This window comes from Crocodylus porosus, unplaced genomic scaffold, assembly GCF_001723895.1.
Source record: "Crocodylus porosus isolate Cpor-Errol unplaced genomic scaffold, CroPor_comp1, whole genome shotgun sequence".
NCBI classification, from domain to species: domain Eukaryota; kingdom Metazoa; phylum Chordata; order Crocodylia; family Crocodylidae; genus Crocodylus; species Crocodylus porosus.
This window is the reverse complement of record NW_017728949.1, coordinates 12,464,731-12,492,261: the sequence shown is the minus strand read 5'-3', so window position 1 is coordinate 12,492,261 and position 27,531 is coordinate 12,464,731. Positions and strand designations below refer to the sequence as shown.

Genomic DNA, 27,531 nt, shown 5'->3' with positions numbered 1-27,531 from the left:
AAATTGGATGCTTATCTTGCTGGGATCCTATGACCCCAGCTGACTTCCTGCCCTTTGGGCAGGGGGCTGGACTCAATGATCTCCCGAGGTCCCTTCCAGCCCTAATGTCTATGAAATCTATGAACTGATTACATCATTTATAAATAGACTATATGTATACATTTTCTTTTAGTGTTGCCTTCATCATTCAAAATTATCAGAATGACTTTTCTCTTGGTGCCCTTTTAGACTTTGTTTGTAGGGGAGCAAAATCTGATAGGTGATTAGGAAAATTGTGAGTGTTTCAAGTCTTAGCTAGCAGAAAACCAACTTCTGTGTGTGAGTATGCATGTCTGACAGAAATGTGTGTGTGTGTGGGTTTTTTTATTTTGTGAATTGAGTCACAACACTGTACCTTGTCACACTTAGCATGTGTTTTATTTAGCTCATAATAAGTGTTACTATGAATTAGAGTTTGTTTGAAGCAGTCACACAGTAATGCTTACTAAGATCTGGACTGGGCTGTGTGCTTGACAGCTGTTTGTTGGGCCTAGCCTCCCACTGGAGTCTTGAACCTGTGCTGGTGGGCTCCTAGCCTCCACCCAAAGCTTGAACCAGCTGTTTGTCGGTTCCAGCTGCAGCACTGGACCAGAGCTGGTAAAGACCACTCATATTATCTCTGTGGAGCAGTACCCCAAGAGCTGAACACATGTTACTTAATACCATCTGGAGACATTCCTCCTGGAAAAGGTATCTACTGTGCCATGATATGATGGCACTTAGAACATGTTTTACTTGTTGAACACAAGGAAGTTGGCATTTTTAAGTGCATTGAACACATCCTAAGTATAACATGTAACAGGACTCTATTGTATTGTACATATCAGTAGACTATGTCTGGACAAATTTATGGAACTTACGTGTTTAAGGGAGATACGTACTGGGCATGTGGGATGCCAGGTTACATCTCAAATCAAGATTTTCTCAAAGTGCCTCTTGATTTTGAGTGCTCAGTGAGTTGCACCTGAGAGAAGACTTAATGTCAGAGGCAGGTGCTCATCATCCATCAATTCCAATCGCATAGAAAAATATTGTCCTAGGTAAAGTGTGAGGAACTTCATTTACATGTATATTTATTTCAAGATGCTTGCGAGTAATGGTAATTACTTGCCCATTGGAATGTGTGTCTAGTTCCTGGGAAACTGTTATATTTTAATATAAAGTGCTATAGTAACGAGGAGTTAAGAACCTGCGTTTCAGAGGGCACTATTCTGTGGTAACCACAGTTGATCAAAGAACAACTTTTATTTTGTTTACTTTCTTAAGGTATTATCTTCAATTTCCCGTCAAGCAGCTATCGACAGAAGAGGTCAGCACCTGGCACCCTGTCTCTTCCTCCACTGCTCAATTATACCATCAGAATGAGCAGCAAGATTTCACAAACAACAAACAGAATCAGGGAGAGAATCTGGACCTCAGGTCCACATAATTCAACTTCACAGAGCCAGATCTACAGTCGAGCATTTATCTATATCCAGGACAGCATTGAGCGAGCATTCATTGAATTACAGACTGGGAAGAGTCTACAGGACATAGCTGTCCAAGTCCAGGCCACACCCTTTCCTTGCTACAATAAGGATCTGTAAGTCCATAGACTTTTAGTTAGTTAACTGCTCGGTGACTTCTAGGACATCTTATGTGTTAGCTGAACAAATACAATGACTAGAATTTAACAGCTGTGATAGCTTTCTATCAGAATAAATGGCAAAAATCTTGATAGTAACTTCCTTACAGCCAAGATTTCACTCGTTGCTGGTCTTCATAACACTATATGAATTTCCTAGGATCCATCATAGTTACTGAAGGTGAAAATTACTATCCCTGTTTAACAGATGAGGAAACAGAGTCATTTGTGGAGCTAGAATTAAAATTCAGGTTTGGCCTTTTCTATTGAGTACATAAATGTAGACAGCATGCTGAAGCTGGAAAACTCACTTATTAAGCAAAAGAAAAAAGTCACTAGATGCATAAACTTAAAGGTGAGCTCCAAGTTGTTTGTTATTATTCTCACACAGCAGTACTTATGCTCTGTTTCAGCAATTCTAGGTAATGCAAAGTCCAGAGTGTGTCTTCCTGCAAGGGATGCCTCCCTCGCAGGTGCTTCAAGAGCTGTAAGAGGAGATGAGGTTGTAACCCTTATCTCAACAGTGATGAGAGAAGGCAGACAAGATTTCAGTGAGCTGAGTTGTCAGGGTTAACTGCCTATTACACAGAGCAGTGCAGTCTGAACTATGTATGAACCTGAATGAGTCTTGAATGATAAACAGATGGTGAAAGAGTGAGAAGTATAGGATTCTGTCTGCTTTTTCACTTAAGTTGTTGCAGATCCTCAGCTGGTGTGAATGGACAATACTCCACTGAGTTCAATAGAGCTAAGCCTGTCTTACACCAACTGGGGATCTGGCCCCTTGTATTTCTCACACAGATGTGGGAGAAAATGGCATCCTGGGATTGTGATTTCTTCTCAGAGTTATTACATTGACCAGATCTGGCAGCCAAAGTGGGTAAAACACACATGAAACGCTATTTGAAGTGAATTATAAAGCCGTAAAGAATGATCAGCAAATTACACTATTAAATTGGACAATAATTCCACAACCTACTGTATAAATGACTCTGCCTTGGCCAACAGCATAGATTGAACCCAGGATCTTTCACACTAAAAGGGAACTTGCATACTGCTTGTGCTAAATTAATCATATTCTACTGACCAAGCACTACAGCAAATCAAGAGCCAATATGCTTGCCTGTCTCATTGCTACTGAGAGAGGCAGGGGAGTTTTAAAAAAATGTCAACTTCTTTCAGCAAATATATGGATTATTATTGTTAGATTATTTTGTACTATGATTAACTAGTTCCTGGGGGCACTTATTATTCAGTTGTAGCATACCTTTCTTGTACTTGTAGTGCCAAGAAAACAGTCACCTTATCTCACCTTATCATTTCCTTTTTCCCAACTGGTACACCATTTTATTCAATTATTAAAATACCCAGGAGTGATGATGCAGTAAACACCACTCTAAATGCAACATTTGTCAGTTGTTACTGGCCTAGAGGGAAAATTCTGACAATCTTGAATGTCACTGAGCAATACTGTTAGAATTTGTTTTTCAAAATGTTTATCACCAGACTATACAGATAGTTCAGACTGTGAACAGGAAAGTGCAGAAGAAATCAAAACTCTTTGAAATTCGGCAGTTGAAAAATACAGTCTATCTAAATGAGCACATTTGTGAAAACTGATTTGGATGACATTTTCAATTTTGCAAGGAAAAATTTCAAATCAAAATGGAAATTTCACTTAATTCAAAAGTGCTTTCTTTATTCGGAACATTTTGCAGAAGTAATATAGGGTTTTTAAACAGTGGGAGAGAAAAGGGAGAGAAGGGAACGCGATAACCATGTAGTAGATTTAATCTGCTGCTTAAAACAGTCCACTGGTGATGTTGTTTTTAATTACATTTGCTTAATTTTACTCCTGATCATTGTCATGTGCACACCATCTGTGGCATATCTGGGATGGAAGAAAGATCTGTTGGCTAAAGCAAAGAGCTGGGTGTCATGAGACTTAAGCTCTTATCTTGGCTTTGTATAACTTCTCTGTGTGATAATGGGAAACTGCATAGGCTAGATACAGACATTCAAAAAGCCCAAGGCAGAATCAATCCAATCTATGCAGGTTTCTCTAAGCTGCATATATTGGATTGGGAACAAAGGGAACACACATTCGCCCTTCGATGTGGGGGACATGCAGATGACTGTACTGGCTGAGGCCAGGAGGCAGGGAGTGCTTCTGCATGTCTCCCAGGCTGGACTCTCTCCCCAGCTATGTTTCCTCCCAGCAGCCGGCTGTCACTGGCAGCAAGGAGAGAGGGGTCAGCCTTCCAGCTGTGCTTGCTCTAGTCTGGGGAAAATGGGGCTAGGCCTTCATGGTGGGGGGCCTCCACTCTCCCTCCCCTCCCCTCACTGCTGCCAGTGCCTGGCTTGGCTGACACAGGCAGGCAGGAGCTGGTGCTACTGGGCTATCCACCAAGCTGAGCAGCACAGCGGGAAAGTTGGGTAGGGGAGCCCCCTGTTACACAGGCCCTCTCTAGTTACCCTCCCCTGGGACTTCCTGGCTTGGCTGACAGTCTGCTTGTGGCAATCAGTCCTGGCTCCAGCCATCTTTGTCACAGCCAAGCCAGACAGTGGCAGAGGGAGGGGTGGAGGAGTGGAGGCTCCCACCTGCATGGGCCCTCTTCCCTAGCTGTACTCACTTGGGTTTGGGGTGGATCAGTGATGAGCCCATGGAGCGGGGACCTCCATTGCCCCCACCCTGGCACTCCATGGCTCTCAGTCTGGGCTCATGCTGTCTCTGTGACAGCATGGGGGCAGGGCTGGCCCAATGCTTGGCTGGAGCAGACAAGTGCTGGCCAAGGCTAGCCTGCTTATCTTACAAGGTGGGTTTAGCAGAGGCTTGCAAAGCAGCCTGGGATGCTGAAGGACTGCAACCGAACTTGAGTCAGGATAGGATCTCAGACAGAAGTTAGATAAACCGGTCTAACCTAAACTGATTAAATCTGATACTACCTTCATCCAGGTTCCGCCCTTTTTAAACTGGTCTATGTGCACTGCATTTCTGTTCTGTTACAGGTTTAGACTAGTTTCTGATCACTTATATCAGTTAAAGTCTGTAGGCAACAGTTTTCAGATGTGTGTTTCTAAAGTCAGGCCACTGAATCTATAGTTAGGCAATAGAATAAGAAAGCTAATTTTCACAAGTGACAATCACTAACTTTCTCTGTTGATTTCCCTGGGAGGCAAGGATTCCAACATCCTTGAAAATAGGCAAGTTTGAATGCTGGTGCCAAAGTTTAGACACCCAATTTAAAAAAAAAAAAAAGAAAATCATAATCTGTCTCTGCTGCAATATCCCCATTTGTACAGTCAGAGTGGATGAGTAGATCTACTTAAAGTTATAGTATATGAAGTCCTTAATTCATTTATATTGTTAAACTGGTAGAATTTTCTTGGATAGAAAAACTTATTTAAGTATAAAATATCTTTTCCTAATAGCAATTATAATCTTATGTGTCAAAATACAAGAATTTTTTTTCCTTTACCAGGAATATTATTCCAAAAAAAGTATCTTTTCTCTTTTTACAGGTTCTTAACCAGTGTGACCTACTCTCTCCCATTTTCTCTGATGAGTGCCTGGGTGCTGTTTATAGCGAGTTTTGTTAAAAAGCTTGTTCAAGAGAAAGATCTAAGGCTTTATGAGGTACCTTGAGCATGTCTGTGGCATTCTGAAATTGTGAATTGATTTTCCATACTGGAAGCAGCAGAGGGATGTAATATGGAAAGGAGTGGAGCTAGTATTACTGGGCAGAATGAGCACAAGTCATTATTGTTTGGTCAGCATTGACCTAATCCACAACTTCTCTCTGGACTTAAAACAAGGGCTGTATTTTACTCAGTGTTGTTAAAAGTTCCACAACAACAATAGGTACATCTACATGAGACACTTACTGCAGAGTTCACTAATTAGCTCTACAGTGAAGTGTCACCATTTAGATTAGGCCAGAGTAAACTAATTAACTCCGCCGTAGAATAGTACTTTCCGACAAAAGTACTAGTCTACAGTGGAGTTTCAGCGTGGGAGCTGCTTGCCGGCTAGTCCCACACTGTAGTGCACTTGTGTCCCAGCTAGCCTCTTCGCAGCACGTTGAGCAGAGAGCAGCTCTGGGCTGGTAGGATGACCCCCTGGGCCTCCTGCCAGCTGGGGTTGTGCTGCTCTGGCTCAATGTGCTCCTAAGTGCACATGTAAACACTGTGCCCAGCAACTATCAACTCCGGCATGAACTGTGCAGGAGTTTATTGCATCGCATTAATATCATGTGCAGATCTGCCCAGCATGTATACAACTTCCCAGGCCTTAAACTTAAAGATGGCTGACTTCACCTATAGGGAAAAAGGTAAATTTTTTACCATTACGAAATGGTGAAGTTGGGGGAAAAATAGTAAGTAAATAAATAAATAAATAAATAAAAATAAATTGATGAAGTCAGGAAAAAACAGTAAAAAAAAAATGGTTAAAAAGGTGTAAAAAGATTTTTTTTTTTAAATATTAAATTTAAAGTCAGGAACAAATGGTTAAAATGGTTAAATGTCAGGATAAATGGTTTTAAAATGGTTTTTAAAAAAGCCTGGAAAAACAGTAAAAATGTTATCATTAAAAATGGTAAAGTTGGGGGAAAGTGATGTAAAAATAGCTAAAATGTCAGGATAAACTGTTAAAGAACAGTAATCAAGTTGGAAAAAAATGGTAAAAATATGGTTGAGTCCGGAAAAAATTATAAAAGAGGTAAAATCAGGGAAAACGGTAAAAAAAATGGAGGAAATGATAACACTTTTACCAGTAACGATTGTTAAAAAAGCAGGTAAAGATAAAACAAATAGTAAAAAAAAAAGTGAAGGGAGAAAAATCGTGATATGATGAGTGAAGTTGGAAAAAACAGTAAAAAAGTTACTGCTAAAAATGGTGAAGTTAGAAAAAATGGTAACAATGTTGAAGTCACAAAAAACAGAAGAAAAATTGGGGAAAGTTGGAAACAGTAAAAATTTTACTGTTAGTAAAGGTAATGCAGGAAAAAATATAAAAAAGATGAAGTCAGGAAAAAACTGTAAAGTCAGGAAAACTGGTAAAACAGTAAAAAAAAAAGTTGGGATAACAATAAAAAGTTTACCATTAAAAGTGCTAAAGTTGGTTGGGGGAAATGGTAAAAAAACTCAAGGGAAAAAAGCAGTGTAAAAACAGGTGAAGCTGGAAAAAAACAATACCATTTTTCTCCATTAAAAACAGTGAAGTCAGGAAAAACTGTAAGAAAAATGGTAAGGCTGGGGAGAAGGGTAAAATTGAGGGGACATGGTAAAAAATGGAAAAGTCCATGAAAAGCACTGTAAAAAAATGGTGAAAAGGTCAGAGAAAACCATATATTTTTTTTACCGTTAACAAACAATAGAAAAACATGTAACATCTGAAATAACCTGTAAAAATGCAGGTAAAGGTTAATATAGAAATGGCTAGAGATTTACAGGAATACAGTTCTGGTATACTTGTGTAATGGCATAGGAATTTGGTTTTCCTACACTTGATAAAGCTAACTTTACATGTCTATCCGAAATTATTTTACATCGGTTCCAGTAAAAGAAAGCTCTTGATGCATTCTGCCAATCAAAGGGAAAATAATAATGTGGAAACAGTGTGAAGATCACACCCCCCCACCTTTAATTTACTTAATTTTCAAAGTGGAAATGCACTATATGCTCAAAAGTCAAAGGCTTATGTAAAACTGAACCTCACCAATCAGCAGGAACAGATCCTAATCCCATGGAAACAGACACTGATTAAGCAAGGAGTTCCTTCAAATAAAAACCATTCACAAAAAGTAAAGGAAATGTAGTAAGGTTTTTGTTTTGGGGTTTTTTTTTTAATAGATAATCAGTCATTGATCTACCCAGTGTAATATCCTATTCTTGGTAAACCAAATGTCATTTTCCACATGGACCAGAGTATCATCAATCTAAATCAATTGCACAGACTAAGGAAGACACCTGTACATGTTATCTTTGGTGCCCCATACTATCTGTGTAAGTCTATCAGGCCAGATCCTCAGATAGTAGATTCTCAGTCTCACTTCATTGGATCTGTGCATGTTTAAAGCAGATTCAGTTCTGTACTGTTTCGGATCAGAGGGAAGGAGGAATTGGCATTTTAAAAAATGAGAGGATTAGTTAAATGGCATTTTAAAACGATCACGGTACTAGAACCATACACTTGAACAATATTCTTTATAACAACCAAAAGATTCTGCCAAAACAACAAAGGTGGTTATACTGGAGGCTTCTGTCTGTTTTTGCGCTGGATTTTAAGGACCAAACCTGTAAGTAGATACATGCATCCTGTGCTATGGCCTGTTGTGATTAAACTGTGCTTTAATCAGTGAACATCTCACAGATGCAAATTTACCATGTTGTCTTGGTTTAAGGAGGGGATGTGCCAAAAAGAGAAAAAAACATTTGCATGCAATATCCAGAGTCTGAAAAAAGTCTGGAAAGAAATCTTTTAGTATGAAAACAGTAAACAAAAGCACATAAACAGAAAGCTCTCTCAGTAACCAACAGTGTTCTTTTCTTTTTTCCTTTTCCCTAGTATATGAAGATGATGGGTGTCAACTCCAGCAGTCATTTTTTTGCCTGGTTCATAGAATGTGCTTGTTTCCTTTTAGTCACAGACGTTTTTCTCATTACTATTTTAAAAGTTGGCAATATCCTTCCCAAAATAAATATAGCTATTCTATTCCTGTACCTGATGGACTACAGCCTTTCCATCATAGCCATGTGCTACTTCATCAGTGTCTTCTTCAACAACACCAACATTGCTGCTTTGGTTGGCAGCCTCGTATACATCCTCACATTTTTCCCCTTCATTGTGCTGCTTGTAGTTGAAAATGACTTGAGCTTTGTAGTGAAGAGCCTGCTGGTAAGTTTCTCAGTGAAATAAAAGTCTTAATGCATTTGGGAGATTTCCTCTTTGGGTTGAGTTCCTGTTTTGCCTTGTGTCACAAATAAGAACAAACTTGGGGACCTCATCTTAGACTCCATTTTTGGACAACACCAAACCACTGTGCAATGAGATGCACAATAGAGGTCTGATCAAGAAATACCTAGAACTAGAAAAGCAAAACTCGTATAGGCAGGCATGTGCGGGGTCCCAGCAGAATGGAGCACTGACCCTTTTCACCTGGCTTTACAATTCCTTTAATTTCACAAACATCAAATTTACCTTTGTGCAGTAATAGAATTAAAGAATCAGAAATCTAATGTTTCCTCCAAAAGGTAAAAAATTGGGAGGTTGAATTTCAATATTTAAGGGAGAGTGGTGGGGGGGAAAAAAGCGTTTATGAAGAGGTATAAAGCATCTCTCTGATTAACTGTTACTTTTTGGCATTCTGGCCTAATTTTCTTGCTGCCTGGCCTTCACAGAGGTGAGACATTATTATTTTTATTGTTGTAAACCTCGTGCTGAAGGGGGAGAATTTTATGGAGACGTGAATAGTTAGGTTTCAAAGGTCAAAATTATTATTTTCTTAGGAAAATCCAAGTCTACAGAACGCACTGCAATGCTACACATTTAAATTGGTGATAAATTTAGTACCAGTACTTTCAGTCATTCTCCTTCACTGTTGAATTGGCGACGTTTAGGCTCAGTTTTTCAAAAAGATGGTGACACCACTTCTATATTTCATATTGGTGAAATCCTTCATTTGAATAACTGTATACTCAGTAAATCTAACCACTTGATTTTTGTGCACAAATGTATATTCTTGCATGTGCAATGAGCTGCATATGCAAAATTGAGGGGTGGGAGTACAGAATTTGAGGCCATTCATGAAGATTTTGTTGAGAATGTGCCTGATTCAGTATTCAGTGAAGTCATAAAAAATATTCTCATGCACTTCTGTGGCTACTGCATCAGATCCAACATGGGCCTTTGAGTGGTTGGGGTTTTTGGGGGGGGGGGGTGTGATTTTTTCATTAGTTTTTTGTTTTTCACTTTCTTCCACAGTGCCTGTTGTCTCCAAGTGCATTTGGTTATGCAAGTCAATACATTGCTCGTTATGAGGAACAGGGAGTAGGTATGTCCAGTATATATGAAAATAGGTTTTGAGTTTTCATTGCTATGATATATTTGACTGATTAACACAATTTTATTTTCAAATTCCTTTCTGCAGGCCTGCAGTGGGACAATATGTATAAATCTCCATTGAATGGAGACAACACTTCTTTCGGCTGGATGTGCTGGCTAATTCTGATAGACTCTTTCATTTACTTTATTCTGGGTTGGTACATTAGGAACGTTTTCCCAGGTAATAAAGCAAAATATTACATTCTACTGCTATACAGTGTCTCTTGAGAATAATCAATTAATGTTTGCTAATTCACGTGTTTAAGTATCTGCACACAGAGGCTAAGTACAGACATTCAAAAAGCCCAAGGCAGAATTGATCCAATCTATGGAGGTTTCTCTAAACTGTACAGATTGGATTGGGAGTGCACAGCGCTCATGTTTGCCCTACGGTGAGGTGAGATAGGCAGATGCCTGCAGTGGCCAAGGCCAGAAGGCTGGGGGTGCCAGACACTGCTGAGGACAGCCAACTGGGAGCCATCCCTCACTGACTGTCAGGCACCTGCCTCCCCTTCTGCCTTCCCATCAGTCAAGCAGGTGTCAGCTGCAGGCAGCCAGCAGAGGAAGCTGTGCTCATCCCTGCTCGGTGACATGGGGGTCTTTGGGCTTTGTCCGGCGTGGGAGGTGTGGCGATTTACCCCAGGAAGCCCAAAGGCAGTGGGGAGCAGGGCTTGTGAGCTGTTGAGGGGGGAGGTGGAGCCAGTAGTGCACCATGCATTCCCAGCCAGGTCAGTGGGACACAGGGGCACGGTGTCCCTCCCCTGTCCTAAGCCCTGGGACCATGCATTGAAGTGGCTCTAGGAAGGGGTCAGAGAATTTCTCCCTGTCCCCTGCCCCCTCCCTCAAGCCAGCCCTGGGTTCCTGACTGAAGCTGTTTCCTTCCATGCAGCCATGGGGCTGCAATCCCTAGGGATGGGGGGCAATCATGCCCTTGCAGCTGCAGTGCCTGGCTTGGCTCAGGCAGGTCCATTTTCCAGGGGTGGGGAAGGGGACCTGCTGGATGCTAGATCTTGATGCTAGACTCGTGCCCCTGCCAGATACTCCAGCCACAAGGGCATGGCTGTCCCTCCCCTGCCCAAGGTCCTGAGCCCCACGGCTGCACAGGAGGATGTTGCTTCAGCCAGGAACTCGGCACTGGCTGGGCAGGTTGGGGGTGGAATTCTCTGGGCCCTTCCTGGAGCCTCTCCAACACATGGTCCTGGGGCTTGGGAAGGGAGACTCTGTCACCAACTGACTGGGTTGGGAATGTGACATGCACTGCTAGCACCCCCCACCTGCCCACAGCAGCTCACAAGCCCCGCATCCTGCCTGGAGCTGACAGAGACCTCGAGGGCAGGGCCAACTAGGCACTTGGCTGGAGCAAGTTAGCTGTGGCTCCCTGCAAGGGGAGCTAGTGGGAACTTGCAAAGTCCCCTGGGACACTGGTAGACAGTGACCTACCTTGATTTGCAAGTGGTCCTGGCACAGATGTTCAACAGATTGAGTAAGTCTGATAGTACATCAATCCAGATCTTAGACCAGGAGCCGCCATTTTTAAAGCAGTCTTTGTGCCTGAAACTTCTGTTCTGTTACGAATATAGACAGGTTTCTGACTACCTAAACTGGAAAAAGTGTAATGTCTGCACCTGGACAGAGGTGCAGACGTTATGCTTGAATGAAAGGGGAATGATTTAATTTCATGTGATAAAGAGTATTATATTGGGGAATCTCACCAGATATTAAATGTGCTTACAGAGGAGTAATGAAACTGAGGCACTGTCAGAGCTTGGAAAAAGTTAAGGGATCCTTGTCTGTCATATGGCTGGATGAAATGTGTTAGAGCAGTGGTGCTCAACCTTTTCCCCATTGGGCTGGATGGGGAATGCTTGGTCTTTCTGCTGGTCACATCTGGGCACTGGTTCCTATCCAGTGCCTGGTGGGGTGTATGGCCAGGCCCCATCCAGCTGTACAGAGGGGGTGGGAAGCAGCCTGACCCAGCTCCTCAGAGTGGGGAGAGGATATGGCCCATCTCCCATCCAGCCACAAGGAAGAAAGGGCCATAGCCTGACCCCAATCCAGCCATATGGGGGTTGGAATTTGGGAATTTGGCAGCAAGGGAGTGTGGCAGTATTAATTACCATGATTCCACTGCTGCTAAATTTCCTGACCCATGGGGAGCCCCATGGGCCAGATGCCATGGCTCCATGGGCCACATTTGGCCCACTGGAGGTTGAGCACCTCTATACTAGAGAGTAAGGAAAGCTGCATCCTTTCTCCCTAGCTGGCAGAAGCAAGGGAAAAGCCTCTGAGGACCATAGCCAGCAGTTGAGTTGTTTTATTTGGATTTTAAACAGTAAATCCATATTCTTTGATTGCAGACAGTAAATCATGTTTTAAATCAAGACCTTTTTAAACATCTTGTGTATGACATCTGCTTTTCTTCCCTGGCTTTATGAAGCAGTCCACCAGCATACAGAAAACAATACCGGGCAGTAAAGTAAAGCAGTCATTCACTCTAAGCATGCAGTCATTCGGATTAATATATCAGCTAGTGCTTTATATTGCATAAATCAGAGAAAAATCCTATACCAAATACCAAAAGGACATGGATGCCTCAGAAAATAGATCCCTTAAGGGTTTATCCTTGTTGTTGATCACTGTGATCAAAGCTAATTCTTCCTGTGAAACAGTCACAAATATTGTAACTTGTTTCCTTTTTTTTTTGGTTACAGGAAAATATGGCATGGCTGCCCCATGGTATTTCCCGTTGCTTCCATCCTACTGGGATGAAGGCTATGGTTATGCATCACTGTGGAATGAGAAAAGGAAGGGCCTTTTTTTCACAAACTTCATATTCAGAAAAGAAGCAACAATCACCAATAAGACACGTATGTGAATAGAGCTGTGTAAGGCCATTTGGATGGGTAACCAAGGGGTCCAGGCAACATTAGTGCAATGAACACACTTGAAAATTTCATTCCTTTGTTTGAGTTCTTGCTGATTCCGGTGGCATCTGCATTTCCAGTGTAGGATGGTTTGGAAACCAGAATGGCCATTTTAAAGTGACTTTAGAGGGCTTTGGATCATGCCCAATGGCCCCATGCATACAACTTACCAAACCACAGTACTCTTAAAATCAGTGGGACTCTTTGCACTGTGCTCTGCACTGTGCATTTCAAGTGTTCAGCTCCAAGAGGCAAGGCTTTATCTAAGACAAGTGTCAACATTTTCATCACTTTTTTTCAGACATTATTTTAATCAGTCTCTTTCAGGAGGGCCTAAGAAGAGAACCAGGCGTCTGGGTCTGCTGAGATTTGATCCTAGCTCTGACACCGATTGTGTCGCTAGTTCTGAGCAATTCAATTCACTTTATTTGTCTTGGATTCCTGAGGCATAAAGTGGGGTCGATACTGTAGTATTTATCTACACATCTCATAGGAGTACTGTAGGGACTAATTGATTTGTTAATGTTGGCATAATGTTTTTCATGTTCAAAAAGGCTTATACTTTTGAGAGAATGCTTTGCTATGATAGCAACACCGTCAGGAAGAATAAAATGATAAGAATAATACAGACAGTTAAAATTAATGTCACTAATACTCAGAGCCATCCTTTGTGGGGGGTGAACTGGGGTGCTTTGGGGGACCCCGCAGACAGAGCCATACAGGCCCCGCAGACAGTGCCATTGGCACGTGCTGAGGGTGCCACTACTCTGTGCTGCTGCCACGCACCGCCAGCTTCATGCTCCAGCTGCTCGCCACTCCCTCCACACTCCAGCCGCTCGCCACCCCTGCCCCCCTACCCCCACAGGCCCCACACAGGCAGATATGCCTCGGGCCTTGCACACCCCTAGGGTCGGCTCTGCTACTACTACTGCTAGTGTAACTACTGAGAATACTTTTTGTATAATAGTGTTTTGAGGTCCCAGCTGAAACTGGGGCCATATTGCAGTAGTGTAAGTGCTTGGAGTGGCTGCTGCACCCAGGAGCAGCAGTAACTTCTGATTTTGATTTGCAATCATGTGGCTGCAACGCAAACTGTTTTCTTCACCCTCTGCCCCTATTGGAACCTGGGGCAGTTGCCCCAGGCCAACCACTGCCACATTGTACTAGATGCTGACAAACACATTGTGAGGGAAAATCCTTGTTAAGGCAAAGAGGTGGAAATAGTAGCACAGACAGGTGAAATATCTTGTGCAATATTTTACATTGGTCAGTGATAAGCCCATTAACTGAGCCCATGTGTTTCAGTTCTGGTGGCTGCGTCTACATGAGTTGTCACTGCAGTCATTTAGTACTTGCATATCTATGCAATAAAAGACTGCACAGTAACCGGTGTTACTGCTCAGTAGCATCTCCACATGGCTTCCTGGTGACATTGATTGTGCAGTAACTCACTACTGCACGAGGTTCATGCCTCATAATGCTACTGTGCAGTACTAAACAGCTAGTAAATCCCCCCCCAATTGAAATCTGTTTGTTTAATATATTGTATTAGAACCTGTAGAATGTACAGACATAGGGCCACTCACAGGGTGAATAATTATTGCTGCTAAGTGTTCTTATAAGTGGTAAAATTTAGAGGAAGAAATATTGGAGAGTTCAGAAATTACACAAATACCAGGAAGTGTTCCTAAGTTTTATCTGAAAAGCATATAATTTACTGTCTCTTTCCTGTTCTAGATGAAAAAGGTCTATTACTATCTACTTAAATGAATAACGTGTCTCCCCTGATCCTTCTTTAGACGCTAATGGTACCCTCCCTCCTAACCTTGAACCTGAACCTACTGATCTCACCCTGGGAGTTTCTCTTCACGGAATAACAAAGACTTACGGCTCCAAAGCTGCAGTGGAAGACCTCAACCTGAACTTCTATGAAGGCAACATCACATCTTTGCTGGGGCATAATGGAGCTGGAAAGACTACCACCATGTAGGCTTCTTGTTAAGGCAAAGAGGTGGAAATAGTACCACAGACAGGTTGAAGTGAGGCTATTTGATTCCACCAGATAGGGCAGATTAGCAAGCAAAGTTGAATGAAAAGACATATGACAGTATTATAAGGCTGAATAAAATGCTTTCTGGGTTTTTCCTTTTTGTAGTTATGCTATGTACCTTAGTCTTTGTGTATCTCAGCAGTCATCAGACCCCTTATATATAAGGGTGACTTTGTGCTTTGGTGTCTGATAGTACTAAATAAGACTATTTTAAGAGTGAAAGAGATTTCTTCTGCTACCAAAAAAACAGCATTAAGGTCATAATAATCATTGGATGCTTTCTACTCTAGTGGCATTCCTATAATCTTGCATAGCCTAGTAGGCTATAACGTCTATTCCATGCCCATAGCGGCTTGCACCTGAAAATAGTGAGTAATTGGCACATACTCGAAGTTGCAGCAATTTTAGAAAGACTATTGACTTCCCATTCAGCTGAAAACCTAGTGAGTTTGCTGAGCTGGAATGTGTAATGGATTAATCCACTGGCCTTTCAGCTCTTCCAGGTATGCAGTTCTTTTGTTAGAAGTTTTAAATAAAGAATACAGACAGACAGGCAGGACTTAGTTCTCTGGTCCCCTCCATGCCCATGCTCTGTGCAGCACTGTGATATAGCATCTTGTCACTGCTTATTGATCAGCTCCAATTCTGAAGATTGATCTGTGCATAACCCTGGCATGCATTAAAGCAGCAAGGGGATTTAGGGGCAGCAGGACAGGAGTTTGCCACAGCCATATGGCTATTGACAAGCTTCCCTGACTTGTCCCTCTGTGCTGGGCTAGAATAAGGGCCTGGCTGGTATAGCAACCAGCTCCAGGAGTCGCACAGGCTGTCTGTGGTGGGCTATATTAAACCTAGAGTTCTTCATTGCAGCCTTTATCCTCTGCTGAATTATATTTTGTAATCTTAACCACAGGACCATCCTTCCTCCTGTGCACGGTGCCCCAATGATGTAGCTGTAGACTTTAACTGAAGGAGAGTACAAATGAAGCCTACAACTGAAACCTTAGAAATGATAAATATGTGTATATTACTCTGAAAGCACATTATGCTGATAAATACATACACCAAAACACCACAGAGATAGGGAGACATTACTTCTCAGCAAATTGCAGATGCATTTGCATTCTCTAAGAACAGCACAGACAGAAACAATTTAAGAGAAAGAGTAATGACTTCCTAGAACATGGCAATGGGGTTAAATTCTGATTGGGGTCTCCTGTTCCTTCTCTTTTCTATTGGAATGAGTTTCAACAGGGTTAAGCACCCTGGGAGAATGAAGGGCAGGCTTTAACAGCAGGCTTTAACAACCTGGGAAGTTCGAGGGGTGGTTTGAGAAATATATTTTCTCTTTAAACCCTGAATCTCTAAAAATGACCTTCATTGTACATGTAGTCATTTTGGGCAGAAAGTATCTGACCTGATTCCATTAGGTATTGCTAGGTAGCTAATTATTAACTAAGAGCTTTTTTCCCACTTTGGGAGGTGCTTGCCATACATACTTGTCTGGAAAACAGTCTCCCCTTCTTGCTCAGTAGGGCTGTCCTCAATACATTCTATTATTTGTTAAAGCTGATACAGTCACTGCCAGTATGAAGATCACTAGCTTGCACTTCTAAAAGTACAGCTGACCCCATCTAGTTTGCTGCTTGTCCCTCATATTCACATAATAGATAACTATATGACTGATTAAGCCACTGTCCAGTAGCATACCACAACTCCCTTCCCCTAATCCTGGCAACCTTATTAGCTGCCCAATTTTTCCATATGATCGCCTCAAATTTAGAGTAATTTGCACAATGTGATGTGTTGATAACTACATAGCAGCTTATTTAAGCTTGGGATAAACCCAGTGGTCTGATGGCAAAACAACATCCTCTGGATCCAAAACTGGAGCTTGGCCCTTCAGTGCTAAACCAGCAGATATAGAGTAATCTAGCAACTACTATTCAGAGGAACTGAGGTGACAGGCTGGAGGAAGCTGTGTGTTGTTCTTTATAGCTACAAGGTGTATTGGCATGGCATGGAGTCTTTGTGGATGGTGATGGGCAAAGGATAACAAAAAAAGAGGAGGGAAGTGGGAAATCTGTGGGTTCCTTCTCTTTGCCTTCCAGCATTGGTCATTTATCTCCTTTGCTCTTTTATTCCAGATCTATTCTGACTGGACTGTTCCCTGCTTCATCAGGTACCATTTATGTTTATGGCAAAGACATCAGAACGGATCAAAATATCATCAGGAAGAACATGGGCATCTGCATGCAGCATAATGTGTTATTTAGTTATCTCACCACCAAGGAGCACCTGCTGCTTTATGGTTATATCAAAGTCCCACACTGGAGTAAGCAGAAGCTTCAGGATGAAGTGCAAAGGTACATGAAAGCAGGAGAGAACTGACAACTGGCTTGATGTTTTGGGCAGTGTCCTCCAGTGTCATTTTTTAGTGATGGTAATTGCTGCAAAACATGGCCACACGTTATTGGAGTCTGTTTAATGCAAGAAGTCAGGCAGAATGGTTATATTCATCTCCTCCAGCCTTATAAAAAACCTATGGACCTATGAAAACATACTCCTTCCCCCAAGGAATTTGCTATCGACTGTAGGTGTTTGTAATATATGAAAATTATGGGTGAGATTCACCAGTAAGTTCCACCTACCTTGGCCCTTTCTAGAGAAAGCTTCACTAGCTGGTTTACACGGGTTGAATATGCTTGTCATCAAAGGGTGCAAATCAGAAGGGGGGAGGGGAGGGAACCAGTGAATCTGGCCCTGCATTCTCAAATGACAAGATCAAACCCTTAAGCTTAATATGCAAACTAAAATTTTTGAAACATCCTAAAAAAAAAATCCCCTGTGTCTGAGCTACATGTTGAACCATCATCTTCATTATGACAATTCAGCAGAGCAGTCCATGCCTGAGCAGTTTTTCATTTGCATTAATGTTGCTGGGTGTATTCAAATTCCCTGCCTTTAACTAAATAGCTGAACTGCAAACTTGTGGGTTTTTTTCTTTTTTGAAGGACACTGAAGGAGACCGGGTTGTATAGCCATCGTCACAAGCTAGCTGGCTCATTGTCAGGAGGGATGAAAAGGAAGTTATCTATATCAATAGCTTTTCTTGGTGGATCAAGAGTTGTAATCTTAGATGAACCTACCACTGGTGTGGATCCATGCTCTCGGAGGTGTATTTGGGAGATTATATCCAGAAATAAAAAAGGTACTGCAAAGAGACAAGGCATAACATTTCTAGGAGCTAAGTGTTGAAGGCTTCCGGATGATGAAATGTCATTTTGGCTCCTAAGTCAGAGACTTTTGAAAATTTTACTTGAGACTCAACTGTGAAAACCCAGCAACAAAGCAACATTTAGAATAGGCACCCAGAATAAAGATTGCTCTTGAAACAAGACAGAAGGATGAGCATTGGTTGAGACCAGCTTTTTTGGTCTTAGGAATATGATTCTTGCTTCAGTTATAAGTGATCTGGAGTTAATATCCTGGAAGAGTCCTGATGTCTTTGGAAAGAGAGAGATCTCAATTGTGCTTTTTTTTTTTTTTTGAAATATTTTTTTTTAGTGCAGGTTATTTAAATGTTTTTCTGGGACAGTTTAGACAGGAATAGTCCTGTCTTGAGCAGGGGGATTGGAGTCTTTCCAGTAACTTTAATGGGCTTTGGAACTGGCCCCAGGTTCTGAAAATGACTTGCAGAATATGTGCAAATAATTTAATATTGCAGGAGCATTTTCCTCAAAGCCTTCCTTTATTTAGCAACTTCATAAAAGAGGCCAGATTAAGCCCTCACAGCTCATGACCTGACTTTGGCCAGATCTACTGCCAAATAAGTGATCTGAGCCCTGAGGCAAGAATTTTTGTCAGTAGCCTACAAAATAAGTGTTGCTCTCTTCCTGGGGTAACATAGGAGATATAAGCTGGAGCATCCCATAAGCTGTAGCTAGTGGAAGATGCATTGATAACGCTTTCCTTCCCATCCCCCTGTCCCTCCCTGCCCACACACACATTCCACATGCACTGTGGGATATGTGAGCCACAAGTTACTTGATCTGATAAGGCACAAAAATGTTGCAGGCTGTGCATGGGTTTCAGAAACCTTCCTCTGAATGTATTGTGAAAGTCTGCCACAATACTAAGGATGGTTCGTCCCTAACGTTGCTCTCAGTCACCTTCAATATGATTTTTTAGCATACAATTTTTACAGCTGATCTTTTTGAAAATCTTCATATACTCTGTCCTGTACGTGATATGTTTGCTTTACCTTCATGCCCCTTGTTTTAGGCCGCACCACTATTCTCTCCACCCATCACTTGGATGAAGCAGAAGTTCTGAGTGACCGAATTGCATTTCTGGAGGAGGGAGGCCTCAAGTGCTGTGGGTCTCCTTTCTACCTGAAAGAAACATTTGGTGATGGTTACCATCTGATTCTCACTAAAAAGAAGGTTTGTAGTTGTATTAGTGAACCCTAGACTCAAATGATTTAGACTCAAATGTCCAGAAGTGACTAAAGTTTTTTCAGTGCCAAACTCTGAAAGAGCCTAAATTCAAATGCATGAGATGACAGACAAGGGACAAAATATGGCACCCCATAAAAAGGGAATACATGGTATACGATTGTCTAAGTTTTTGTTTACACAGTGAAGACTGTGATAGTTATTCTAGTTCATTTAGCTATTCTGGAATAACTCTTCTTTATTCCAGAGCTGTCCATCCTAGGCTTCCTCACTGTACCCTCTCTACCTGTGTTGAAAGCTAAGCCATCAAACATTTAGGACCTCTGGGCCCCATTATAGTGGATTATCTCACCCACCGAGAGAGAATTGGTCATGAGCCCAATTTCTGCTAGTACATAAAGGGTACTGGGAACAGACAGAAAATGTATTGTTGAGTAATGAAAGGAGTTCCTCCTGAAGTCCCCATTCTACTGGGAATGCAACCAAATCCTTAAGGTTCTTCAATGTTGCTCCATTTGGTGTTGCAACACCTAATCCCTAATATGCGAGTTTCCTTCATCCCAGGTGAGGGTACAAAGCAGCAGGCCACACACACACACACGTCTACCTTCTTGAGACCTTTGCTGTATTTTGTCTTACCTGTCCTTGTTGAATCAATCAGGCTCTATTGACAAGCTGGACAGGCTAATATCTAGTCTGAAACTCCTGCTTCAGGTACTTCAGCTTGAACTAGGGGTTAAAAGTCCCTGCCCTTTGTACACACCGCCCGTCGCTACTACCGATTGGATGGTTAGTGAGGTCCTTGGATCGGTCCTTGGTGGGGACAGCATGAGGGCTTCAGATTGCTTTCCTTTGTGCATGATGATCAGAAGAAACATGCATGCCCATGGGTTTAAATGGGAGCCACGCAGTGTTGCCAGGTCTTAAATATGATATTATCATATTGGAAGCTCAACATTGTCATATTTGCTGAAAAACTATGATACACTGAAGAATATGCAAGTAAGTATGCAAATAAGTCGTCGTCTTATTTACTTTATATTGCTCACTATGGGCGTTTTTACATGTGCCCCAAGCAGCACCAGGCACTTTTAACTAGTGAGCCATGCTAATTAAAAGCGCCTGGCACTGCATCAGGACCAGGTGTATCAGATATGCAGCATGCATCAGCGCTGAGAAAATGGCAGCAGTGCGCTTTGAACTAAAGCACATCAAATGTGTTTTAGTTCAAAGGGCACCACCGCCTTTTTCTCAGTGCTGAACCCAAGCTGCGCCACTGATACACACGATGCACGAGGCTGCCAGTGTCCATCAATTTACGTGGTTAAGCAGGCTCAATTAATTAAGTCTGTTCCGACGTGCTGGATTTCCAGTGTGTCGGAGCAGACTCCCCACATGTGTGTAAGTGCCAGTGAGTGAGTGAGAACTGGGTCATCAAAGCTGAAGCATTCCATTATTTTGAGGCAAGCAGTCATAAGAAACTGCTGATTGAGCAAACCTAAAGGTCAGTTAAGACTCCCTGAGAGTGACTTGGGTATTGCATATGCTGCATCAGTTAGCTGCCTAAAAAATTATAGTACATTTTGAACACTATTACTATTATCAATTGTTCATTGTACAAGGGTTGAAATTATCATACAAATATGATAATTATCATATACCTGGCAACACTGAAGCCAAGGAACAGGTTTGAGGAAGTCAGTGGTTTCTGAATGGTGGACTTCAGTGCCTAAAGAAGAAGACAGATGCCTAAGGATGTGGGATAAACTGCATTGCTGTCTCAGAGAGGGAGACACTAGGAAGATGCATCAGTCTTGAGATCCCCGCAGAGCAGAGTTGAACACTTTTAACTAGGCCATTGAACTGGCTGGAACATAAAAGCATTTCTATGTTAGAAGGGGATTAGAGTATCCCTGAAGGCTAAAGCAAAGCCACATGTAGAATTTGAAGTTAGTTCTTCAAAGAAATAACCAGACAAGCAGAGTCCACAGGGAATGTCTTGCCTGAAGCAAAGTATTATGCTGCCAGAGAGAAGAAGGTCCTTGCTGTTGTTATTAGGGCAGCACTAGAAGCCCCACGTTGCAGGGTTCTGTGCAGATGCATAGTGAGAGAGAGTCCCTGTTCCAAAGAGCTTACAGTCTATATAGAAAAGGCTGGCAAAGAAAGAATTGTAATCCCTGTTTTACAGATTACAATATGAGGAGTGGAGACAGTGAAGCTAAAGCTCATATCAACAAAGGTATTTAGTGCCTTGCTCCTCCCAGTTGCCTCAACTGGATTGAGGCACCCTTCCCAAGAAACCACCAGGGCTATCAGTAACAGCGCTCAGAGTAGAACCTGGATTTAGGTTCCAATGTAATGATCTAGTCATGTATCCTTTTCCATCTCCCTTTGATAATGAAGATAGAGTCCTGTAAGTCTTGAACACTATAGGTCACCCAGTGCTGACAGATTAATTTGTGGATGAGGATGTCACCTCCCAGACTGATATCTGAACTGTAGGTGATTTTCTTGGTTTTCAGAACATGGCAGAAGAGTGTGACACCTCAGCAGTGACCTCCATGATCCAGTCCCACCTCCCAGAAGCTTATCTCAAGGAAGATATCGGTGGAGAGCTAAAGTACGTGCTTCCCCCATTCAACTCCAGAGTCTCTGGAGCATATCAGTCTCTCCTCAAAGCCCTTGATACCAGCTTGAATGATCTTCATATTGGCTGCTATGGGATTTCAGACAGCACCATGGAAGAGGTACTTGTCAATATATATTGTTACCTAGATGCTATGAAGATGAACTTCACAAAAGATCTGTAATTCTGATGCAGGGGCCAAACAGTGACATGCTTGAAGTCTGAGGGGGTTGCCATTTTTTGGTTTTGGTCAGTTGATTGGAGATTTTTTGCCAGTTTTTTGTATTTTATTGAAGTTATGTGTTGCTCTAAAGCCAAAGATGGAGCACGCTTTCTCTCAGCTAAGAATCTCACCTCACTAAGGGTTTTTCAGTGCCTTCTCAAGAATGGGACACACCATGATTAGAATACAGGAAAGCAGGAATAGTAGCATACTACTTAAATTTAATTTGCAGCGCCGAAGAATATGAATAGGTCTGCAGAAAGAATCAGCTGGGAGAAGCCTAACAATGCTGACATGTAAAGTATCATCATTAAGCTCCAGAGTGAACACCTCATTAGTTTAAATGGAACAGTTCATACTACTCAGAGCAGCTTCTGTCTGTCTGAACTCTCGGATAGAGAAGGTTGCATCTGGCCACATTTGGGAGCTTTACATTATTCATATATGTGATTTAAGTGAATGAATAAATTATTGAGAGTGATGGGGCTGACGGAGAACTGTTTCCAGTCCTCAGTCTCTGATCCTTGGATTCTCTGTAGAGACTTAGGTGACACCTCTGAAAGTGCACTTTTTCTTTCACAGCTGAGCTGGCTGTAAAGTTGATAATCTCCAGTCACTTATTATGAAGATTTATTTATCAGCATTCAGGTCATTAACCCTGAACAAACACAAACATTCAGTAAACCAAACTAAGACAAAAAGTATTTAAAAAAAGAAAAGGATAGATTATCCCTGTCTGACTTGGCAGAGGTGCAAGGGAGAATAAAGGACCTCATTAAGCCTCTGCTTAGAACTCTCTTACCACTTGGATTTTGTCTTTGTTGCAAAGTGAATTTATGTTATAACGTTATTGTTGCACCTAATTTGAGCTCCATTCACATACTTTAACCTTTACACACATGTTACAGTGCATTTTAACACACATTTGCTGGTCCAAGAGTGAAGAAAAAGGATATTCTTAATCCAAATAAATTATGTTGAGGCAAAATCCTAATGAAGACAAAGCAGTTTAAAGTTTTCATAAAACAGAATATGAGATTAAAAACTAGATTCCTCAATAATTTTAATTTGAACAACTAATTTGTGAAAAAGCTCTAAATTCTCTTGTCATCTTTAGGGTTCTGTGTTGAGTTACTTAGCTCAAGAACAGATTTTTCTCCTCCTCCTCCTTCACATGTCCTAGTGAAGGTAGTACTAGAAGGAAAAATATAGATGAAAAATGTGAATGAGCACAACTTTTCTGCTGTAGATATGACCACTCTAGAGAAGTGATTCTGGCAAGTGATACTCAAATGCTACTAGCCCTCCAGTGCCTTCCCACAGATTCCCCCTCTGTTGTTCACATAAGATTTCCCACAGCTTACCAAGGAAAAAATTGAGAGCTTTTTGAGGTGTCTTCCCAATAACTTTGGCGTGTGGTCTAGAAGCTTTAGCGCCAGATGGTCACTCATAGTGGTGACTATCCCAGACCATGCCAATGCAGGCAGTCAAACTAGAGCCTCTTTTGCACAAGCTAGACTAACTTGAGAAAAAATATCTCCTAGTAAGATAATTCAAGTTCACTCTTCAAGTAAGGTAGATCCCGAGGGGACAGGAAAGGCTAACTTCTTGATACTCTTCACTATGGGTTGAGAAGAAGTTCATCCCATTCCAACTTACTAGCCAGAGGTTCAGAGCTGGGTGCCTGCTGGGAAGGAAGTTGTTAATTTGTACTTTGTCCAGAATAAAGCAGGATCAGGGAGAAAATTGTAATCTGGAGAAGCATCATCAAGTCATAACTCAATTACAAGAATATATGTTAAATGGTAGTTACTGTGGAATTTAGCTGGAATGATTGAAGCGGAAATATTTTTCTCTTCCTTTCTTATTCAATAGGTATTCCTTAACCTGACTCAAGACCTAGAGAAAGATCAACAAGATGACAATAAGTTGCCCCAAGTGGTGCCCGAACCCAATGGTGTAATGAACATTGATGAGATGTCTTTGAACAGTCACAGCTTCACTGACAAAGATGGTATTAATTTAATCCTAACTTTTATTCCACATTTGTACCAAATTTAAGATGTGACACACAGGCTAGTTGGGAACATATTGCACATTGCCCCTTTTTTTTGGTTAACTGGAAATCAAATTTCAGCCAACTAACAATTATCTTCCGAGTAAAAATACAGCTTTACCGTAATACTAGTTTCTAATAGTCTGTATCACAAAGTAATTTATGGAACGGGATTTTTGAAGCCAGCTCCCACTAGATAAATATATCCTTTAATTTAATCAAATGCAACTCTTTGGCAAAAGAACAAGGTATACAGCTGAATGTAATAACAACTAATGCACCAGATTGACTTATCAACGTTAGCACAATATGAAAGAGAATATATGGAACACCCTTTAGCACAATATGAAAAAGAATATATGTAACACTCTTTAATTTTGTGCCAGACTAACACAGCTAGAAGAGAACCGGCTGGATTCTTCTCCCCTGTGGTGAATCACCAACAGAATTGTTTGCTAAGTTCCAGTCATTTAAAAATCTGCAAACTCATAGTGGACTAGATACAGTAAAGGTATAACCTATCACAGAGAACTTGATTTGGCTTTCAGGGTTTTTTGTTATCGGTAATGAGTAATAACAAATGAAGACCCCAAATTTGGACAAAGGCATCCTTTTACATGTGAACAACCCCTGTAAAACAAGGAAGGAACTAAGCAAATGATACTCTTGGGCTCCCACAATGATATTTTCAGCCCTATGCTTTAACAGTGAAACATTATAAACAGTAACTCAAAATGTTTAGAGAAGTGTTTTATGTCTTCCCTAATGAAACGGCTGAAAATGATTTGCTTGGCTCTGTCTCATATATATGAGAGATAATATTTCATTCATTTCAAAAGACTCTGCTGGACCAGATAAAGAGGAATATCTTGTACAAGGATTTGTTCAGCGTTTAACCCGCAGCAGCTGTTTCAGTGCAAATTGTCAATTAGTTTCTATAACAGTTCATATGCCTTGTTTTTTCATTACATGACTTATTATTGAGTTGTGTCTGAACAGCTAGTTTCTAAATGGTGAAAATTTCAAGCTTGCAAATTTGAACAGTTGTAAGTTTCCTATCTAAGCTGCATTTATAAGTGTAAGGGACTTGCTTTTTTGCCTCTGATAAGAATGCTCTTTTCCTCTGGCATGAAATGTAACTGTAAATGTTACACATGAGCACACACTCCTCTGACATGCAATTAAAATGTAAATATTACATGCGTGCATGCACACACACATGCACACTCACAACTGGGGGCCAGGGAAAGGCTGAGTTCTAATCCCGGCTCTGACTCTGTATCTCATGGTAAACCACTTAACCTCATAGCTTGATTTTTCTGTTCGTAAATGGGAGTGATAAGATATTCTTATCTCACAATCAGTTTCCAACTCTCTACAACGTTAATCAAGAGAAAGTGATGAGTGTGATTCCATTTCTCGTGTCAGACCAATCCTTGCTTAGACCAAGAAAGCTGAAGAAATGGCCGTTGCTGCTCAAGAGGGCAAATGCCATGTTCATCAAGAGGTTCCACCATACCCGACGTAATGTGAAAGGCTTTATTGCTCAGGTCATCCTACCAGTACTCTTTGTGGCAACAGCTATGGGGCTTGGTACACTGAGAACAAAGGAAACTGAATATCCAGACCTCCTCCTTTCTCCCTCCATGTATGGGTCCTCTGACCAGGTTGATTTCTTTGGGTGAGTATCACTTTTTTTTTTAAATCATTCAACTTATATTTTTCCTAAACACACTGGGTGGGTGATTGAGCCAGAGCTAATTCTTTTGGTGAGGCAATAGGAGCCATATATTCCATAGACACTACCATCTATTTTGGTTAGTGAGTGGAACGTTTCAGGCACGCATTGCCTGATAGTTGGGTTTGAAGGGGAGTTGGTAGAGGAGAGAATGGGAAGTCTGTATATATCCTAAATATACTATCTGACATCACAGTAGGTGGCTCTTATTTGAAGCAAAATTTTAAGTGGCCTCAAGCTTAAATGTGATCCACTTGAGCCTTAATTCAGCAAAGCCCTGGAGCATGGGTGTCATGCTAACTATACATTTAGTCACATTAACCAATGGAACTGTCCTCGTGCTTCTAATTATGCATGCGGTTATATGCTTTGCAGGACCAGGGACCAAAACAATCATTTATTTAGTGCCATTATTTAATTCAGTCAACAAATTTTTACGGCCTGGCCCATAATGAAACTATCTTGAATACTTCTTTTTTTTTTCTTTGTTAAATCTTAGGAATTTTAATGAAACCACAGATGCTTTAGTCACTTCAATGCTTTCTTTCCCTGGAACAGATAACACATGCATGAATGAAAGTAATTCGTAAGTAGTTCTTCATCTCCTCCTTTTAAAATTCCTAATCTGCAAAGGGAAATGACATAAAATTAATAGCCGTCAGATTTTAATAACAGCCTTTGATCATCTGCAAAGTTTTCAAACCCCAGTGCCACATCAGAAAAGCTTAATCTATTGCCTGAGTTCCTGAAAATAGATTTGCATCATCATGTAGAAGAGTTTTGAAACAATCTGATTTTCAAACTCCAGTACTTAAATTTGTTAGGCAAACTGAACCAAACTTTGAGGACTCAGTTATGCAGCCCACACTCACAGTGGTGAACTCTTAGTCATAGGCGTAAGTCATTTGACTTCATTGGGTTTATGCATTGAAATACTTGTCACAATGAGTAAGGGTTACAGAGTGGTAAATATGACTGACAGGAACTGCTTTGGAGATAAAAATAATGAGGCTACACTGTAATATTCTTACCCATGTTGAGTACTACTTTACTTTTCCAAAAAGTCCTATTTATACCAATAAGGCTATCTTCAGGATAAGGGGCTACTCAACATAAAGGCTGACAGTCTAGCTGAATAATTCTCAACCACACTACTGTGAGATCCTTTTAAGAGTGCAACACAACAATAGCATTGTTAGGTATGCAAACACCTACACATAATTTATGACTTAACTCCAGAGATTTCAAATACGAACTCATAGTGTCAAAAAATTCTGACTTGCTTTGATCTGTCTGAATTCTTTATAATAGAAGAATTGCTCTATTATTTTTATGAAGTCAGAAAACAAAGGAAATTGGTTTGTGAAATGGAATACTACTACATTCAGAAAAGTAATGGAGGGATGCCTTGAGTCTAAAACAGTTGAGAACCACTGGCCTTGCCCTTATGGCTATGAAGCAAGTTAGAAAGCTTTCTTGTCCTTCAGTTGAGCTGACAGAGAAGTAAGTTAACTTGGTTTTTACAGATGAATTATGAAAGGGTCAATAGTAACTGCCAAATATTCCCTGAGGGAATTCATACAGTGCAGGGAAATATTTGTGGTGATCTGCAGTTTGTTACCATCACATGGGTCTCCAGTGCAGCACCTCTAGCAGCAGGGAATGCCGTTTATTTGTAATATTATTTTGG

At 41.2% G+C, this 27,531-nt stretch overlaps 1 protein-coding gene across 1 annotated transcript in view; it reads left to right on the top strand.

The window, feature by feature from the left end:
- ABCA12 (ATP binding cassette subfamily A member 12) overlaps positions 1-27,531 on the top strand; it is a 130,036-nt gene that overhangs the window by 68,997 nt on the left and 33,508 nt on the right. Inside the window, exons 23-36 of the mRNA XM_019554537.1 lie at positions 1,306-1,621; positions 5,186-5,300; positions 8,232-8,561; positions 9,648-9,717; positions 9,814-9,948; positions 12,479-12,634; positions 14,491-14,677; positions 16,889-17,107; positions 17,756-17,952; positions 19,026-19,186; positions 21,721-21,945; positions 23,923-24,061; positions 25,532-25,784; positions 26,341-26,427. Of these exons, the coding sequence (XP_019410082.1) occupies positions 1,306-1,621; positions 5,186-5,300; positions 8,232-8,561; positions 9,648-9,717; positions 9,814-9,948; positions 12,479-12,634; positions 14,491-14,677; positions 16,889-17,107; positions 17,756-17,952; positions 19,026-19,186; positions 21,721-21,945; positions 23,923-24,061; positions 25,532-25,784; positions 26,341-26,427 (2,590 nt within the window). The remainder of the gene's footprint in view (positions 1-1,305; positions 1,622-5,185; positions 5,301-8,231; positions 8,562-9,647; positions 9,718-9,813; positions 9,949-12,478; positions 12,635-14,490; positions 14,678-16,888; positions 17,108-17,755; positions 17,953-19,025; positions 19,187-21,720; positions 21,946-23,922; positions 24,062-25,531; positions 25,785-26,340; positions 26,428-27,531) is intronic.